The sequence below is a fragment of the Gossypium hirsutum genome, chromosome A09 (assembly GCF_007990345.1).
Source record: "Gossypium hirsutum isolate 1008001.06 chromosome A09, Gossypium_hirsutum_v2.1, whole genome shotgun sequence".
NCBI lineage: Eukaryota > Viridiplantae > Streptophyta > Magnoliopsida > Malvales > Malvaceae > Gossypium > Gossypium hirsutum.
The window spans coordinates 73008030-73029333 of NC_053432.1; the positions used below are offsets into that span (position 1 = coordinate 73008030).

Below are 21304 nucleotides of genomic sequence, written 5' to 3' on the forward strand. Positions count from 1 at the left end.
GATAATAATCAAGTGGGAATGTATTTCTTATGTGGAAATGGATTAATTGTTCATCTCTTCATTGTAATTCTAATGATCAGCAATCACAAAAACAGTACCTAAAACCAAGCAGTAAACATCCTGCTTCTTTTAACTCCAAGCTTTGTTTCTCGATATACATTAACAAAGGATACTTGTTTAATTTTTACTTTTTTTTTGGCGATAAAGGAAACTTGTTTAATTAAGTCAACAAGACCATCATTGTAGGGTTGGATACTGATATAAGTGTTTTGGAATTAGAAGTTAATAATGCTCCTGGGTTTATATGCTGATGACCATAAGCAGTAAGTGATTGTAGGGTTGGGAAAAGACATTTTGGTGAGCTCTGATTTCTAATTGTTGATTGTGGGTAAGATTTGCTGATAGGGGAATGGTGGTAAGTTTGTCAAATTTCCCTTTATTGGTCAATGTTTATGCGTTGAACTATTTTTTTCACCGGTTATTTTTGGGTTTAAAGAGCAAGCAAGTTTAGCTGAGACTTAGAACAAGTTCGGACTTAGCAGGTAATTGAATTAAACAAACAGAATTCCAGCTTTGAAACAAGCAAAATAAAATAGAGGCAGTATATGGAAGAGAAATATGATGAATTTCATCAAAATGAATAATGGCATAATGCCAATACATAAACCAAGCATTCAGCTTGTCAATCATAATATGTTCACTAATCATACCTACTACTTCTAGTACTGAAACTTGGTAACCAAGCTGTACACATGAACAAGCTCAGTTAACAGCTCAATCACTATCAAAGTACACTGAAATCAAACTATCATAGTTCAAAATGACTAAATTACATTACATAACTAGGTAAAAATGAAAAAATCAATAGCTGCACTTGCTTCAGCAGTCATGCATGGCTCGAACTACATGGCCTGCTTCTTGACTGCTTCTGGTGCACTGTTGACCAAACTTCAAACTTCTCCTTGGTTAGCATGTTGCAAACTTCTATTTCAGCTCTCAAATGTAAATCTTGACACACTAAGGGCTTTTGTCAAATGTCAGCTAGCTGTCTTCAGAATACATGAACCAGTTTCACTTCTTGTGCTGCTCCATTTCCCTAACAACTGAAGTTAAATGTTGAGGCTTTGTCCTTTCATGGAAAATGGATCTTTTCAATTGCAAACAGCAGATTGATTGTCACACATTATCTTTGCTGCGTCCCTTTGGTGAAGATTCATATCAGCCAAGATCTTCCTCAGCCAATGCTGGTTGACAGCTTCTGCAGCTGCACATTATTGCCTCGCAGTTGACTGAGCAATAACATTTTGCTTTTTCGGAACTCCAACAAAGATGGCTGGGGTCTGATTTTGTAATTGGGTTTTAGTTTAATTTTTTTGGGGGTTATTTGGGTTATGGGTTTAATTTTGGTTGGGTTAGTAAGGCTAAATTGGGCTTGTACAAAGGCAGCATCTGGTGTCATATGGTTGGTGTAACACTATCTATGAGTCATCCCTTTGTGCTTTTCTTAACAGCTTGAGCATGAAACTTCAAAACATATTTCATGGTAATTGCCTTTTCTGCTTTCGAGCTTCAGCCTTTGGCTGTTGTGGTTGATTCTGCCTTGGTCTGCCTTGCCTTGTTGCAAACCTTTTCAACATAGCCATCTTTTTGCAGTATTGGCACTACACATTGGTTTAACCAGCAATTGCTTCTGGAAGACCAGGCCTTTTGCAATGCCTGCAGGTGTTGATCCCTTCTTCTTGTGCATCTGACTTAGGCTTGTCTTTCCAAGTATTTTGACTTTATAGGCAGAGGTGCTCGGAAGCAGGTTTGGTTTTGGCTTGGAAGGCACCTTCTTGGTGCTCCTCCGTCTGCTAGCTCTTCTTTGCTTTGTGCATAAAGAACATTGATCAGCTCTGGTCAATGAGATGCTAGTCAGGTCCCTTGAGTCTTCGAGGGAAGATATTTTTGCCTTATACCTCTCAGTAAGGTTGAGACCACTTCTCCACTATTCTTGTTTCACTAACTATTCTCCAAGGAGCCTTATGCTATTTACACAACCATAATCTTATCTGAATACTGCTTGACAATTTCTTCTTCCTTTATCTTCAAGTTCTCGAAATCCCTCTCAATTCAGTAGTTTGTTGCTGCCTTATTCTCTCAGTTCCTTGGAAACTCCTCTTTTAATCTGTCCCAGGCCTACTTTGTAACACCCAACCGGCCCAAACGTTTATGGCCAGATCGACATGCACATCGAAGCGTTCAAAACTTTTATATTGTTGATCCATAAAAACTTACGTAGTGTTTAAAGTATTTCATTATAGGTTAAAGTGATGGAAGCGTGACCAGGTAGGAAACCGGAAAAGAGGTGGTAAGTTCCATCGGACTGCTTAAGTACAAGCTCCCTTCGGTCCAATCCTGGACATGCATACCACCATTGCACACCTTACGTCATGGATATTTTAGGAAACCGATTTGATTAAGTCATTTTAGGAAAAGTGGATTAATTTTGGAAATACTTTCCATTGCGAAGCTTTGCTTGTTGTGTGTTATTTTGAAATCAATTGTTGTTTTGAAAACGCGCCCTAAAGCTTTCAATTTCAACAGTTAAAATAAGTATACCTATCTTAGTATAACATATAAACCATCAAAATAATAAGCAGCCTTATTACATTTAAAACCCAAAATTCAAACGTAAATAAAAGGATGTCCAGTTCACCAGAGAAAATCAACTTTCAGAATGGTGGCCACTCCGAATTCCCTTACAGCTCCAGCCACTATGGTTGGGGATTCCTGTGTGGATGAAATAAAAGGGGTGAGTTTGGGGAAACTCAGTGTGTAAGGAAAACTCATTCAAAGCCAAGTCAGCTCAAGCTATTGGGCCTGAGCCCATTCAGGGTATAGTGGTACTGGACCAGAGCCTTTTCAGATTTAACAATAACTGGGGCCTTAGCCCCTTATTCGATACAGTATGGCCATAGGCATTTTAAATACATGCAATATCAATAAATATGCAAGCCATTTGGGGAGATTACTCAACCCACCAACCACTTACACTCCACCCGTCCAGCCTACACTCCATGTGGGGAATAGCTCACCCACCCAGGCCCACCTCACAGTTGCAGCTTGCTGCTCAGTTAACAGTAATGGGCAAAGCCCCCAGTACGTGGACAAGCCACTTTCAGTACTCCTCCGTCAATATCCAAATCCATGCATCAGATAATACAAACATGGCATGCAGTAAATACAACAGTCAACCATGCATTTAGGTCAATTTAACCCTAGGGGTATTTCATAATTTATCTCCTAGGGGTAAAACTTAAAATTTTTCACTTTTAAAGGTATTTTAGTAATTTATCTATTTTAGGGTTTTTCATGCATATTCCTACTTTCACGTACTACAGAATCAGTACCGAGGGTTCTTACGAATTGGGCCCGTTGGCCCATCTTCCAATTTGGCCCATTAAGCCCAAATATCGAGGGCAGCAGAAATCATGCACTTTGGCAGTCCAAACATTGCAGCTTACCAAAAACATTAATCGATTTTCCTCACGAGCATTCGTACACTCGCAATTCTACAAATACCGGTTTTCGGCATTTTGGATTTTCGACTTTTGCCAATCTAGACTAAGAAAGAGGGTGTTAGTTACACACTATTTGCGAATGATATGCTGACGAGTCCACACACGACTACTAAATGGATACTCACCGTTAATCTAACTATTCAATACGGAACTCGTATTAACCCTTACAATATTCGGCCAACCACCTACAGATTAGTAGCTTTTAAGAACAATCGCAACTCATTAACAATTTTTGTCAATGTTTACCCATATCATTTTCACTGGAAGCTGTCTTCTGGCAACGTCGCTAAATTATTTATAACTAGAGCTACGAAACTCCAAATCAAGTGTTGTTAATTTTCTCTGAATAGACTCATATATCTTCTATCCATAAATTTTCAGATTTTTGGTATGGCCAATCATACCAGATTTTTCTTAAGTTTCCCCATGTTCCTCGCTTTGCTTATCTGACCACTCTTCATTACGATCAAAATTCTCATTGTACGAATTCAAATCTGTCTCCGCGTTTTCCATTTGAAACTAGACTCATTAAGCTTTAATTAAATAATCTATTTAGCTTCTATCATCTCACAATTTATTGGTGATTTTCCAAAGTTCACTTACTGCTGCTTTTACCAAATCACTCTTCACACCTAATTGCATGCTTGTTATTTAAACATGTTAATACCAATCAATCAGTCACATATCTATGATTTACTTAAGTATAATCTCCATTTCATCATTAAGTACACATGTGACCGATTTTTCCTCCTTACATTTAAGGCACTGCATGCTCATTTGTTTGGTTCAACTTCATCTATCTTCCATTTTCATCAAAAGAACATGAACAACAACCGTTTCCTTCATTTTTAATTCATGACTAAATGCTCACACACAACTAAAACCAAAATATGCTTCAGAGTAAGGTAGAATCAAGAAACCATGAACTCAAAATAAAAGCAACTACATGACTTACCTTCAATTTTCTTCCCCAGTGACCGAATATTCAAGAGCTTTCTCCTCTCCTTTTCTTCTAACTTTAGGCTATGATTGAACAAGATGGACAAAAGTTTGTTCTTTTCACTCTTTTTTTCTTTTAATAAAATTTCATATTTATCCATTTAATTCTTTAATACAAAAGACATAAATTCCATCATGGAACATTACCTAACCTATTCATGGAACATCTACCTAACTCATTATCATGGAATATTTACCTAATCCATTTCATGGAACATTACCTAACCCATTATCCAATTTGTATCAATTTGTACCTAAAATTATGGATATCAAGTGCTCATATTGTCTACAAAACATGATGGCTGGCCTTCATGTAAATGGGAGGTTTGTCATGCAATCCTCCTATTTTGCACTCCTATTTATTGGCCACTTTAATTTAGCCTGTTGACACCATTTTTTGTGGACGGTCGATGATTTGAATAAAGATGGCCCTTTTGTGGGTTGACGGTCACTCGTACGGTTGTTTTTATCGTTTGATTTTAAACACGTTTTTTTACGATCAGATGGGTTGGGAGTGTCGCAGAGGGGATTAGCACCTGATCGCCAAATTTACTATTGATTATAGTGTCTAGTTCGAAAATTGAAAAATTTGAAGAGTTTTAAAAATGCGATCCTTAAAGAAACTCTGATAACGTGATTGAATATAAGATTCTCTTGTTCGAAGATATCACATCCAGACGTTAGGATACGATACTCTAAACCATCGAAACCAAGATCCCTTATAGTTAATGAAACCATACTTTGAAGCTTTAAGGGATATTTGGCTATTTAGTCGAACGAGGAATCGAAACCCAGCACGTTAGGGCACTTTGATTTCCAATCGAATAGCTATTAGAAAATTTTTGATTTAGTAATGCTTGACAACCGATCGCGAGTGACAAAGTAAAATAAAACAAAATAGGAAAAAATGACGACGAAAAACAAACAAAAAAAAATAGAATAACTTTTAGAAAAGACAATGTACATGAATAAATAAACAAACGCAAATAACAATGATGAAATAAATACAATATGTAAAAAAATATCAGTATAATTTAAGCCATAAAATAAGAAATGCATATAAATTATAGAATATGAAAACATAGATAAATATACATATGTGTAAAAATAATATTATAAAAAGGGTACGTATACATGTATAAAAAAATAAATGTATTAACAATGAATATAATAAGGGTAAGAAAACAAGTATATACACAATATATATGTAACGTGTACTAAGGATATATATATACAATACAGTATTTAAAATAATATTTACGTAATACAAAATATAATTAAAAGGTATATGTACATACGTAATATATAAATACATATATAATATAATGTTAAAATATTTACATAATACTAAAATATTTAGGTAATATATGCGTATATTGAAAACTAGTAATAAATTACGAGGTATATACAAATATATCAAGTATATATACGTATTATAAATATATAAATATATACAAAGCATAAACTAATAAAAATAATAAGAATAATAATAATGATAACATTGGAATATAAAAGAAACAAACATAACATTAATAAATATTAAAATAAAGTGAAATAAAAATGTTAAATATGAGAATATATATAGGTATACACGTACATAATAAAATATATAATACTAATAATAATAATAATGGTAATATAAAAATAACAAGGATATTTAATAAAGATATAAAAATCAACAAAAAAGGACTAAAATTGAATTAAAACAAAGTTGTGGGGCCAATTTGAAATGAAACAAAGAAAAGGGACTTAATTGTACGCGCGTGAAACGTTGGGGACCGAAACAACAATATTCCTTTCCATTAAAACGCAGCACATTGGCGGGGACTAAATCGAAAAGCGCGAGAAATTATAGGGCCAAATTGAAAATCATAAAAAACTTAATTGTGAAGCATCAGAAAAGCGGAAGGACTGCGCGCATAAATATCCCATTCAAATGAAAACACGCGGATCCTCTAGCGGGTCGGGTCGGATGGGTCGGGCATGGCCAAAACGACGTCGTTTTGGAGGGCTATATAGGCCTAAACTAACCAAAAAAAATCATTTGGGGAGAGGGAAAGAAAAAAAAAGGAGAGAGGGAAGAGAGAAGGGAGAGAGAAGGGGAATCCGGCCAGGGGGGCCGGTCACCGGACGGCCACGGAGGCTCGCCGGCGCCGGCGCCAGCCACCGCACGCGGTGGCCGGAAAGGTAAAAATTTATTTTTTTTGTTTTTTTTATTTTTCGATTTATGTGTATATATATGTTAGAAATGAGGAAGAAAAAGGAAAAAATGGATTTAAGAAGATAATAGAGAAAAACAAAATCACCTTCCGATTTATGTTTTCGTTCCTTGTTTCCTTTTTTTGTGTATTTTCTCTGCTTTTTGTATTAAAATGCCAAAAAAAAAACAAAGAAACCCCCCCCGTTCAGTCCTTCATTTCGGGTTTTATAACCCCTTTTTACATCCTTTTTCTATTATTCTATCCTGTTTTTTTGTCTTGATCTGCAGGGCATGGAGGTGCTGGTAGTGGAGGAGGAGCATGCAGCGGCAGATGGTGTCAGACGCGTGGACACGCGAAGCCAGCGATTGGCGAGTAGCGGCGGTGGGCGTGCGCAGGAGGTGGCAGCGACAACATGCGGCCGGGGTTTCTTTTTGTGTTTGAAAGTTGGTGTAGTTTTGGGCCATTCGGGCCTCTAGGGTTTTTATTAATATTGGGCATTTGGGCTTGTAGTTTTTGGGTTAAATGGCTGAAATGGCTGCTTTTTTTTATTATTTGCTCTATTTTGCTGTATGGCCGGGCAGATTTGGCTTACAACGAGCATTACTCCAAACTAACCAATGAATTGGAAAAAGTTCAGATTGTCGAGATGATCTCTTGGTCACCATCCAAAGGTAGAATTTCATTTATCTGCTGGTGTCTTTTTATGGTAGTCATGTATGCATCCCCAAGTATTCTTTTCTAAGGATCATGATGTCACTCATTCATTTTTAATCTCTGAAGAGGGTTGCGAAGGCTATCAAAGAAAAAACTTGCAATGCTCTTCTTCTCAAGGTACCATTGGGTTGTTTTCCTCTAGAAGATCATTTATGTTTCATCGTCAAGCCTTTGAAATTAATCTAGATTCTTTCTGTATGACCGGTAAATAGGTTAATCAAATTGGATCTGTTACCGAAAGTATCGAAGCTGTCAAAATGTCCAAGAAAGCTGGATGGGGTGTGATGGCAGCCACCGCAGGTTTCAATGACAAACCTTTAAATGCTAAATTTGTTAATCCGATTACAAATCAGAAGTCCTGTTTCTCATGGAATGTATAAACTATTCGATTGCAGTGGTGAAACTGAGGATACATTTATTGCGGATCTTTCGGTCGGTTTGGCCACGGTAATGACTCTGAAATCTAATCGTACTTTTATTGCCTAAATCTTTGTTGTTGTGAATTTAGATGTTGCAATCTCAGTTCTTGTTCTTAACATAGATTTGTTCTTTTTTTTTAAATCAGGGTCAAATTAAGACCGGAGCTCCATGCCGGTCTGAGCGTCTAGCTAAGTACAATCAGGTTAACATCTTTACCTTTAAACAATCATATGATTTTTTTTCCCTTCTCTTGAATGATAAAACAAATTCAACGTTATTAGTTTTTTTTTCATGTACCAAGCATCGTCTGATTATGTCGATGTTATTTTATAATTTGCAGCTTTTGCGAATCGAGGAGGAGCTCGGTTCGGATGCCATCTATGCCGGAGCTAGTTTCCGTGCTCCTGTTGAACCTTATTAGGAGTTGGTTTGATGATAAAGTTTGTTGCGACTGGATGTGCGCGATAGAGCTTACTTCCAATGAATAAGTTATAATAGCACATGGTGGGTTAGTCAAGACCCAAAAACCTTTTTTTTTCAATAATTTTGACGGAAATTTTGTTCCAAAGAAACATAAAATTATGTCGAAAACCTCAAATCAAGCTCCTTGTTTTTATAGGTACCCCGTTCATGGTTGCTTGTTATTTTCGGAGATCATGGTTCTGCTGCCTTTTTAACTTCCGGCTGAGTTACCACAAATGAAAAAATTGCATTTTGGCACTATTATTAACAACCGTTTTCATTTTGGCCATTTGTTGTTAATCCCGGATTAGTCAATGTTACTTTACACTCATTTTAGTCATCAAAGTTTTCATTTTTGTTCCTCGTTAAGAAAAAAACTTGAATTTTTATAGGGAATTGAGTTATTCAACTGCAAAGATTAAACCAATTTTTCCCTTATAACTCAATTCCTTGTAAAAATTCAGCTTTTCATCTTTTTATTGAAAAAGAAACTAAAATCAAATCTAAAAAAAAAGTTAAAAATATAAAATAACTTTTTTTACTATAAAACAGAGTTTTTCTTATAAAAACTTAGGTTTTTCCTTATTGGAAATTTTCAATTTGATTCCAAAAAAAGCTGAGAATTAAGGAAATTAAAAGATAAAATAGTTTTTCCTTGATAATTCTATGTGAAATCCTAGGTTTTTCTCTTTATTGGAAAAGTTAATCCAAAACTAAAATTAATAAAATAAAAAATAAACAAAAGAAATATAAAAATAAAATGATTTTTCATGCAAAAATATAAAATTTTCTCTCTATAAAGTTGGTGACTAAAATAAATATTAAATTAATGGCATATGACAAAAATTCAAAATGATTATTAACAGCTATGTCTAAAATGTATTTTTTATTTTGAATATCTAAAATAAAAATTATTAAAATTCGATAATACAATAGTTTATCTTTTAGAATTCATGTCCCATTCATATGTTTTGTTAATTGTGTTAAAAAATTTATTATTTATATAAATTTTGATTCAATAATAATTGGTTAAATTTCTCCATTAATTTTCTATTCATAAATTATCTAATACAATTTTAATCATTATTTATAATGATATGGCGATCTGGATTATATACATATGGATTATATTTGTACACTTAAATATGAGTATTGTATTAAAATATAATTAAAAAGAACTAACGGATAAGATACCAATTATTTTCTTTCACGCCTATGTCAAGTTCACAAATTCTTGAATGCCGTCAAGCCAAGTCACTCGGTGGTGACATTGAAGATCTATAAAAAATGTAAAGCTTTAAAGAAACTAAGGATTAAATATTGTTTCCAACTAGTTGGTGCAGCAAGTGAGAATTTTTGGACCATTGAATCATCAATTGATGGCTTAAAACAATATTCCATGAATAAAATGATCAATTTCTTTAAAAAGAAGAAGAAGAAAGAAGCAATTATAGAAAATGGCAAAATTATTAATAGACAAGTTGCAATTTAGGTCCGCCCCCTATACCTTTCTTGGTTATTCTTCATTGCACAAAGATTATCATGTTACTTTTCATGAGCTTGTGTTTCCTTTTCAAACTGCTGTTAAGTCTGCACCAGTTACTTCCACTTCACCCTCGCGTCCTCACTTTAGCTCTACATTACTTGTGTTGACACCTTTGACTTCATTTGTGACCCCTGCAACTTTATTTTCTTTATCGCCTATCTCAGCTTCTTTACCTGCAACTTCTAACTCCATACCTTCAGTTTCTGTAAACGATTCACTCGCCACCCCATCAACCACTCCCTCCCATTTGCTTTCCCAGCCTATTATTTATGTTGCTAGTCCATCTCAACATAGAGCACCACCCTTACTCAATACTCACTCTGTAGTCACTTGTAGTAAAATTGGCGTCATCAAACCTAAGGTCTACCTTAACCAAGACAACTTATTTATCAGATTCTACTCTTGCTGATGTGCATGAAGCAATGGCTCATCCTCACTGGCAAGGTGTTGTACATAATGAGTTGTATGCTCTTCTTAACAACAGCACTTGGAGTCTCTGTCCTCTTCCTGCAGCACGACGATCCATCGATTGCAAATGGTTGTTTAAAGTGAAAAAGAAAGTAGATGGGCCTGTGGATCGATATAAAGCATGATTGGTCGCTAAATGATTTTCTCAGCATGCTGAGTCCGATTTTGTGGATACATTCAGTCTAGTGGTTTGAGCAAATACCATTCGAACCATTCTTATTGTTGTTGTTATGAATGGACGTTCACTGAGGCAAATAGATGTCAATAATGCACTTCGTAATGGTGCCTTGCCTGAGGAAATATACATGGATCAACCATCTGGATTTGAAGTTCAAGGTACCAATGGGGAACAACTTGTTTGCAAGCTGAATAAGATACTATATGGACTTAGACAGGCACATTGAGCCTGGTTTCACACTCTAAGGAAGTATCTTGTTGAACAGCTTGATTTTCAACTTTCAAAAGTTGATCCTCAAAACAAGTATGACTGGAGCAACTCCTACTCCTAGCCCATGGTGGGCACTCCTAAGTTGACTTCCTTGGATGACAGTCCTGTCGATGATAATCATTTATAAAGCGTTATTGGGACTCTCCAGTTTGAATGTATTACATGACCTGATCTAGCTTATTGTGTCAATAATTAAGCTTAATCAGTATATGGATTTCACCTTTCGACACTCATTAAAAGGTTATTAAACGAGTGTTAAGGTATCTTAGACGTGGCGCAATGGATCATGGTTTGTATTTTACAAAAGGGTAGTTTGGTGTGGTTTGCAATTCTGTTGATGATTGCGCCCCTACTGTTGAAGATCGTAGTTTAACAACAGGTTACTGTATGTACATTAGACCTGATCCTATTGCATGGCGTTCTAAGAAGCAATCCGTTGTGTTCAAATCATTGTCAGAAGCCGAGTATCACAACTTAGTTGTGTTTCTGAGATGCTAGGTATAAAACAGTTGTTGACTGAAATCAACCGCCAGTTGTTTGGTGTGATAATACCTCCACAGTTTCAATGGCTACTAATCCTACACACCATGCTAAGGTTAAGCACATGGAAACCGGTCTCCAATTTATCCATGAAGAAAGTCCTTGATGGTGTTTTGCAAGTCAATTTTGTTCCCTCAACAGATTAAGTGGCCGATGTTCTTACAAAGCCAATCACACCAAAGCAATTTCTTTTTTTCACAGTGCTTTTCGAGTGTTACCATTTGTTGATGTGTCTAATAATCAACAAAGGGTAGAAAACTAGGAGATTGTTAGAGTATTAAGCAGCGCAGCTTAGTTGTTAACCAACAGATTAGATTAAAATGTTAAGATTGTTTTAAGTCTATTAGGGTTGTTACCTTCAGTTATATTGTTATCAACCACCACTATTGTGTGTAGATAAGTTGTGCAAGTTTCTAGTCAATATAAGTTTTTCAGATCATTATTCTTCAACATATCATTTTGTACTTTGTTTAATTGTTTGTTTTCTAGTTGTTAATCAACTTTGATAGCTAATAACTATGGTTTTACATGCTCCAACAATTATTATACATAAATTTTTTAATTACGGGTAAACTACACTGGTAATAGATTTCTTTTTTGTCACTTAACTATGAAAAATTACAAAATGTTCACTCAATTATTAGTAAATTTCTTTTATAGTCACTAACTATTCAATTTTATCTTCTTTTTTTTGTTATTAGTTGGCTAATGATGACAACTTTTAAAATTTGCATAATAGCAATTTTAACTCTCAACATTTATAAATTATATCAATTTAGTCTTGATTCTAAAAAATTTAGCCCTTAACATTTACACATTGTGTAATTTAGTCTTTTTTGCAGTTCTGTTTTTCTTTGTGACATTGAGGGTTAATTTTAAAAGAATAAGAAAGATGAAAATTACTATCTTGGATTTTTAGGTGTTTTCATTTGTTATATATTTCAATCAAATTTAGTTAATAAGTTTTTTTAGGTCACAAAGAACAGCAAATCTGTAAAAAAAAAAGATCAAAATTACACAATGTATAAATGTTGATGGTTAGATTTTCTAGAACCAAGACTAAATTGACACAATGTATAAATGTTGAGGGTAAAGTTGCTATTATGCCAATTTTCAAAATTAGACAATGTGTAAATGTTTATGGTTAGATTTTCATCATCAGCAAGCTGATGACAAAAATAAAATAAAATTGAATAGTTGGGTAATCATTTTGTAACTTTTTATATTTGTGTGACAAAAAAATTATTAATAGTTGGGTGACCATACTTTGTATTGGGTTAATTATTTGTTTGTGTTAAATTATATAGTAAAAACTTGAAGGTTAAATATACTCTAATTTTCTATACACTTCACACATTTGAAATTAATCTCTCTATAACACCCCCTACCCGTATCCATTACCGGAATAGGGTACGAGCCATTACCGGAGTTTACTGAACATTTTCAGATAATTCTAAGTCATTTATTATTCATATTTTAGAAATAATCATAACGTCTCTCTATTGGGCCCTCGAAGCCCTAAACATACATTAGAAACCAACCGGAATTAAATCGGGATTATAAAAAAAATTTCGCAAATCTTAAATTTTATTTTCATCTAAGTACTTACTATTTCAATGCTCCTTATAATTAAACATGTTACCGTTCAATCAATAGTTTGGCACTTGTCTAAGCATCGAACAACATCATTGTTAGTATACTTGTACACATTTCATCTAAATTCAACATTGATATACTTATTTTCTCTACATATCGCACTTGAGTTTAATAATAGTCTCAACTTACATAATTTCATTGTATCAAAATATCAAAGATAATCATATATGTACATGTCATGAAACATATCATGCTTTTACCGTTTCTTCATAAGCATATATCATTCATTTCATTATATCAATATTTCATGCTCCATCATTTCCATATATTTTATGTATATTTATTCCGGTAATAGTTTATATCAAACTTGACATAAATTATATTCCATGTACTTATACTTATTTTGTTTATTTATCTTCATAATTATTCCATACAACTATTTTGTACATATATTTCCATATGACCAGTTCTTGTAAACATTTCACACAACCATTTCATATAACCATTCGTCATCTGATAAGTATTACCTGAATATCAATTGTTCAATAGATGTCATAGCGTCTCCCATCCACGGTCTTATTTATCTTTGACATGATGCTATAGTGTCTTTCAACTATGGTCTTACTCATTCATTTTCTGTCATGTTGCCATGGTATCTTTCAACCATGGTCTTATTCTTTTCATGTCACGTTGCCATAGTATCTTTCAACCATGGTCTTATTCATTTCATATCAGGTTGCCATAGTATCTATCAACCATGGTCTTATTCTTTTCATGTCACGTTGCCATGGTATCTTTCAACCATGGTCTTATTAATTTCATATCACGTTGTCATGGTATCTTTCAACCATGGTCTTACACATTTCATATGAGGTTGCCATGGTATCTTTCAACCATGATGGTTGTCATGGTATCTTTCAACCATGGTCTTACACATTTCATATCAGAGAGCACACTCCCGCGAACCTCATCCTTACAGTGGGATTACCAGTCCAGGCTAAATCCCCTGTAATATAAACTCATAGAGTATTGTCGGGATTACCAGTCCAGGCTAAATCCCCTGCAATGACAATTACTCTAATGAGCTTGGATCTGAATTACCAGTTCAGGCTAAATTCAGACCCTAATTCGGATTACCCGTCTGGGCTAAATCCATTTTACACATAGAGGGCTATATCAGAATAGGATCACCCGTCTGGGCTAGATCCTTTTTACAGTCAATTCCTTTTCAGAGATCTATCGAATTTTCTTTTCATTCAACCGGGCTTTATTTTCAATTTATATCGAGTATTAGCAATATTTCATCAATTATCATGAATTGAACATTCAAATCATATTTTCATCACATAACCACATATTTTAAGTATTTAAAATACAATTCAAGTTACACAAACTTACCTTATTGCTTGTTTGTGTTTATAATTTCCTTAATCCGATATCTTTTATTTTCCACGATCAAGTCTCATTTTTGAGTCGTCAGGATCTTTATAAATAAATTTGATCATCATTTTCATTCATTTCATATTCTAATGCATTTAATTAATGCTCTAGGAAAAATTACTATTTTGCCCCTAAACTTTTAATTAATGACGATTTCATCCTTAGGGTCAGGAAAATAAAATTCTTGCAATTTAACCCTTATTTCTAGATATTATTCTCATCCATATTGATAACAATCTATGAATTCTATAAAATATCAGAATTTTCCATAATTTCAACACTTTTCAATTTAATCCCTAAAACATGTTTTCCTCCGATCTTGAACTAAATTAATAATTTCATTCAATTTTGTAATTTAAATAATAAAATAATCCATTTCATGCAATTTGGTCATTTCTGACATTTTTACAAAATTACCCATAAAGTTTTACTTTTATTCAATTTAGTCCTTGAGCCTAAAACATGCAAATTAGCCATGCTAGATGAATATTCATACATATTTTTCCTCCTTCTCCTCTCCATTCCACATCCTTAGTGTATATAACACACTTGTAAGTAACATTATCTATAATTTTTATTATTTACTTTTATGAATATTCAAGCTGTCCATCTGTGTCATAGTCACTAAATTATTTATAACTTGAGCTACGGAACTCCAAATTAAGATCCGTTAATTTTTCCTGAAACTAGACTCATATACATTATTACCATAAAATTTTCAGAATTTTTTGTTTAGCCATTAGTTACAGTTTATTCTTTAAATTCACCCCTATTCTACTGTCTGACAGTTTCGATCCTTCTTCACTAAAAATTAATTATCTCACAGTACAGAACTCGGATAATATTCCCATTGATTTATCCTGAAAATAGACTCATTATGAATTCTAAAAATATAAATTTAAGCCTCTAATTATTTTTATTCAATTTTTGGTGATTTTTCAAAGTCAGAACAGGGGAACCCGAATTCATTCTGACCTTGTCTCACAAAATTTATTATATCTCATAATTTACAATTCAATTGCTTACACCGTTTTTTCTATAAGAAACTAGACTCAATAAGCTTTAATTCCATATTTTATTAATCCTTTAATTAAATTTATACAATTTTTGGTGATTTTTCAAACTTAGACTACTGCTGCTGTCCAAAATAGTCTTAGTGCAAAATGTTGATTTTCTACTTTTAATTTCAATTTAATCCTAACTAAATTCACTTACTTTTCTATCTTAATTCATACTTTATTTCTACTCAATTTTTAACTAAACTCATATTTAACTATTAAATTTCCAGCATATTTTCCTAATTTCGAAATTTAATCAATTTAGTCCCTACAACATAAAACTTATGAATTAATTTACAATTCAATCCTTATTTCATTTCTAACTTGAATTCCTATCAATCTAACCCCTAATTCATCTTTTTATTCAACATGAACAATCTTTAAAAATCTAATAACTTTCAAAATATTCACTTAATCTCATCAAAACCTTATCCCAAAGCTTCCAAAACATCAAAATTAAGTAAAAAAGGCTAAATTGACTTACCTATTTAACTTTCAAGCCTTGAAATCCCAATTTTTCCCTTTTTCCTTCTTTCTTTTTTTTCCCTCCTTTCTTTCCCCTGCTCTCTGTTTCGTTTCATCCTTTCTTTCTTTTTTTATTCTTTTTCTTTCTTATTCCTTTTACTTTATATATATATTATAATAACTTAATAATAGCTATAATAAAATATCTATTTAATATCCAATATCTATTTTACATTTTTATACACATATATTATTACATTTGTCTTTATTTAATCTATTTACTATATAAATATCTTTTACTTAATAATAATATATAATTTAATAATATACTTATATAATAAGTAAATATACATGTATTTTACAAATGTGTATATATTAGTATCACAAATGTCACTATACATACCATACATTTGTCAACTTTTTATTTATTTATCATATAATATTAATTTAATAATAATAAATACATTAATATTTACTTAAATAATAAGCAAATAAATATATGTATTACAAATGTGTGTATTATATTTATTATACTTGTATTTTATTTTTGCCATACACTTGGCACTCTTTTTGGTTTATTTACTTATTTAGTCCTTTTAATTTTCTTTATTCTATAATTAAACTTTCACACTTCATTCAATTTAATCCTTTTATCTAATTATCCTTTATTTAAGCTAATTTGCTTCATTAAACTTTAATTAATCACTCTCTTAACTTCGTAAATATTTTTAATAAATATTTACAAATCTATTTTTTAGAAACGGAGACCCGAAAATGCACTTTTTTGATAACTGTAAAAATTCGGGTCATTACACTCTCTATTTTTATTTTTAGAAATTTAGTCTTTCTACTTTTCAAATTTAAAATGTCAAGTCTAATTGTTACATTTGTTAAAACTCTCCTATTAAATTCATTGGTGTGACATTTTAAAATTAAAAGAATTTACTTGGTAGTGAGGTAACAAAAAAATTTATGTTGAAAATGTTGATGTGAAATTTTTCATAGAAACTCTTATTCGACCTCGTCATGGTAAATTTTTTTTGTTGGAATAGTGTTTTTAAGAAAAATAATCTCAGCATTGTAATTGAAATAGTTAACAATATTAACTATTTAGATAAACTAATGACATTGTAAAAGTAGACGGGCCAAATTATGTCAAAATTTAAAGATATATATTCAATCCAAGTTTAAGCATAGTATAGGGGACAACTTTAAAAATTGACCATTGTCTTATAAAGAAATAAAATGCAAGGCAAACTCAAAAGATGTGTCCGTCCCTAAGACAGACATTCAAATTATATATATCCACGTAAAATTTTAATCGAAAAATTCACAATATTAACTATTTGGACTAACCAAATTATGTTAGAAATTAAAAAAAAAATCTCAAACTCAAGCATAATAAAAGGACTAAAGTTGAAATTTAATATTTTCTTATAATGTAAAGAAAAAAAGAGAAATGTACATGTGTTAGCAACAGGAGTTAGTGCCAAAGAAACTTTTAAACTTTTATCACTATCATCTAATGACTTAAAAAAAGTAAAAGAGAATCGTGTTATTAATTAGTCCAAATAATTAACACCTTTAATAATTTCAGGAGTTAACGTGGAATTTTTTAAAGAAAGACAACATTTATTCTAACTCTTTATGCCAAAATAAATTTTTTGTTAGAATAGTATTTTTTTAAAAAAAATCACATAAAAAATGTAATTAAAATAATCATTTTTAGGGTAATTAATAACATTATAAAATATAAGGATAAAATTAAAGTATAAAAATTAAATCTTAAATTTTAGCATAGTAGAGGAACCAGAAATAAGATTTGACCATTTTCTTAATGTGTCATCATAGAAAGACCCTAAAGCCTTATAGATAGTAAAAATAGAGTACAAAACTAAATAAAATTACTATAGAAAGATTAAATCTTTAATAGGAAGAAAAGCAACGACTGGAGTGGGAGAGTTAGAGTCGAAAAGAGGATTTCAAATATGGTAAAGAAATTAAAACTGAAATTTAATTATTTACCTTTGAATGAAAAAAAGTATATAAATATTAAATCCCAGATATAATACAGTAGAGGGATTAGAATTAAAATTTCACCATTTACTTTAAAAGAATACAAAAGAAAAGAATAGTGGGTGCACGTGTCATCATACAGATGTGGAGGAACTCACCTAGTACTGGACATAGGGATGAATGAATTCAGCTTGAATAAATGGAAATTTGTCTGGTTATTTTTTTTCTGTTCAATTTTTGGTGGACAACAGTTTCAAAATTGTATTTGTGTTAATTTATTTAAAATTATATATCTTTATTTTTTATTTAAATTAAATAAATACATTTGTAAATATAAAATATATTAAACATATTCACAAACAAATTAACAACTAAAAATCTATTACATAATTCTTTAAAAAAACCTATTAGGTAAATCAATCTAAACCTTGTTTTTTTTATCTAACATAATCAAAATATAATTATTAACCATTATATTATATATAAATAAAATAAGCACACAACTCAGCATGGCATCAAGTAAATCAATTCAAGGCAGCACCAACAGTACAGTGATTTAACCTGGCAGAATAAGAGACGGAAAGCACCAATAGAGTGAGTTTAGCAATGCCAAGAAACAGAACAATAATCACAAAATACAAAAAGAGATGAAATAAGATTCCCTGAAAACGGCTCAAGACTCACGACAGCGGTGGCGGTGACCGATAGAATGGTAATGTTATAGTCAAAGCTGACACGATGGCTTTTTAAGCTAGCTACCGTCTTTGAAACGGTTTTTTATATATATAATTGGAGGATGAATATATACGGAAATCTTTGAATTTAATAATTTATATTTAGTACCTAAAGTTTTTTATGTTATTAATACTTAAATTTATGACGATAATTCTCATTATGTCTCAGTAATTCAAAATTAAGATAAAATGAGGAGCTTTAGACCAAGCTAATTTGATGTAATTTTAGTATTATTATTTTTCACTAAAAAATTAAAAATTAAAAATTAATTTAGTTTTATGTTTTTGATTTTGCTTCACTCTAGTTTTTTTCATCAATTAATATTCAATCTATGTTTAAATTGATTATTATGAGATAAAAAAAAGTAAAAAAGTGAAACTTAACAGGTATCTAATTAATCCTATTAAAATATGCTGATTTGACATTAACAATTATTAGTATGATGACATATGGCAGTATCACATTTTGACATGTGAAAAATTAAAAATAAATTAAAATTTATAAAAAGATTATTTTTGTCACGTGTTAAAATGTGAGATTATCACGTGTCATCATGGTATTGGTCATTTGTTAGTATCACGTTAGCGTATTTTAACAACATTAGTCAAGTACCTAAAAAAGTACCAAATTGACTTACGATTTTTAAGTTTAGGTACTAATTAAATCTAAAAAAAAATTTAAGTACCAAATAGTTATAAGTTCTCAAATTTAGGTACCTCTATATATATTAATCCAAAACTAAACCAATGATGACTCAATCATGAGAGCTTTTTGTCATTTAACTATAATTTTTTTTATTTAATCACTAAAGTTTTTTAAATTAGATTTTTTTAGTGAAGTCAATGATTGTAGTCAATTGTGAGTTTTTTTTATTAACATAATAATAAATTTAATCCTCCAATAATTATATATTCTACCAATTTGATTTTAGTTTTAAAAAATTTCAATAAATTTAAGGTTAATTTTTAATTTTAATTCTAATTGTAAAAATAAAATAAAAAAGGTTAAAATCTAAATCAAACTTTGCTACTTTAATTTAAGTAAAAATCCAGTAAAATAATTAAATCAAAAATAAAAAAATCTAAAACCATTCAAACAATTTTAAATGAGATTTAAAAAATCAAAATCATAATAAATAAAAACTATACAAAGCATCCAAATCCAAGAAATCAACTTTCACCTTCCCCAACTATTATCCAATAATCGGTTCCTTTATCATCATCAAATTCAATTAAGAAAATTACGTGCAATTGGCAACATAAATTGTTGCGCGGAAGCGTGTGAAAGAGTAAAAATATTGTACTGAAAAATCACACTAAGTTCAATTCCCAGGAAAGAGAGGTAGATCACGAAGATCACTTAAATACCAAGTCTTTCCTAGCCAGAATATCCCTCTATCGTAATTTAATAGCACAATAAATCACTACAATCACATTCATAAAAATATGCAAAATAAATAATAAAGAACACCAGAATTTTAACGAGGTTCAGCAAATTTTGCCTACGTCCTCGGGCACTACCAAATATATTTCACTCCAAAAATTACAAGTGAAATTTACAAATAGGGAGAGAGAATAATGCCTTAAGTAGAGAATGACAATTATGGGATGAAGAAAGTAAGAAATGGTTAGGCCTATTTATAGTTGAGGTTCAAGGATCAACTTGTAATGTCCCTATACAATTAGGGACCAAAATTGTAATTATCCCATGCCAACTTTTAACCCAACTTGCCAACCAATCTTACTTTCTACTTTCGGTGCCCACCTTTTTTGACTTTTCAAACAATGGGTGGGTTCCAATAATCTCCACCTTAAAGATTTGATTAGGATAATCTTATCTTCACACAATTCTTTCTGCCTTTGACAACAATACTTGATAGTGCCTTCTTCAACTGTTAAACTTGCAGGATATTAATCAAGTTCAAACAATGTTCAAACTTGGTTACTGTTACCACCTTGGTCATCATATCTGCGGGATTATCTGCAGTCTTGATCTTCTGAAGACAAATTTTCCCCTCATCAATAATTTCCCGCACGAAGTGGAAACGTACATCAATATGCTTTGTACGTGCATGATAAACTTGATTCTTTGCTAAATGAATAGCACTTTGACTATCACAATACACGTTACTATCCTCCTGGACCAATCCTAAGGTTTTAGTCATACATTGTAACCAAATAGCCTCCTTTACAGCCTCTGTTACAGCCATGTACTCGACTTCTGTGGTTGACAACGCAACTGTAGACTGTAGTGAAGACTTCCAACTTATTGGTCCTCCAGCAAGTGTAAACACATAACCGGTGGTTGATCTTCGCTTGTCCAAATCACCGGCATAGTCAGAATCAACGTACCCAATAACACCTTTACCAAGTGTATTATCCTGCTTGAACAGTAATCCAACATCCACGGTCTTCTGAATATACCGTAGAATCCATTTCACAGCTTGCCAATATCCTTTTCCAGGATTATGCATATACCTGTTCACTATACTAACTGCCTGTGAAATGTCGGGTCTTGTACACACCATTGCATACATCAAGCTACCCACTGCATTAGAATACGAAACTTGCAACATGTATTCTCGTTCTGTATTAGTCGAAGGAGATAGTTGTGCAGAAAGCTTAAAATGAGAA

General features: G+C 31.9%; 1 protein-coding gene and 1 long non-coding RNA gene across 2 annotated transcripts in view; both read left to right on the plus strand.

Annotated features, from left to right (window-relative positions):
- The window catches only part of LOC121206040 (uncharacterized), a 21078-nt gene extending 13839 nt beyond the window's left edge, over positions 1 to 7239 (plus strand). Inside the window, exon 2 of the mRNA XM_041076210.1 lies at positions 7051 to 7239. Within this exon, the coding sequence (XP_040932144.1) occupies positions 7051 to 7239 (189 nt within the window). The remainder of the gene's footprint in view (positions 1 to 7050) is intronic.
- Positions 7240 to 7481: 242 nt separating this feature from the next.
- Positions 7482 to 8711, plus strand: LOC121206177 (uncharacterized). Its single transcript, XR_005901192.1, has 6 exons — positions 7482 to 7594; positions 7690 to 7777; positions 7873 to 7924; positions 8043 to 8099; positions 8238 to 8401; positions 8517 to 8711. It is a non-coding gene; the product is annotated as an uncharacterized lncRNA (long non-coding RNA).
- Positions 8712 to 21304: the final 12593 nt, after the last annotated feature.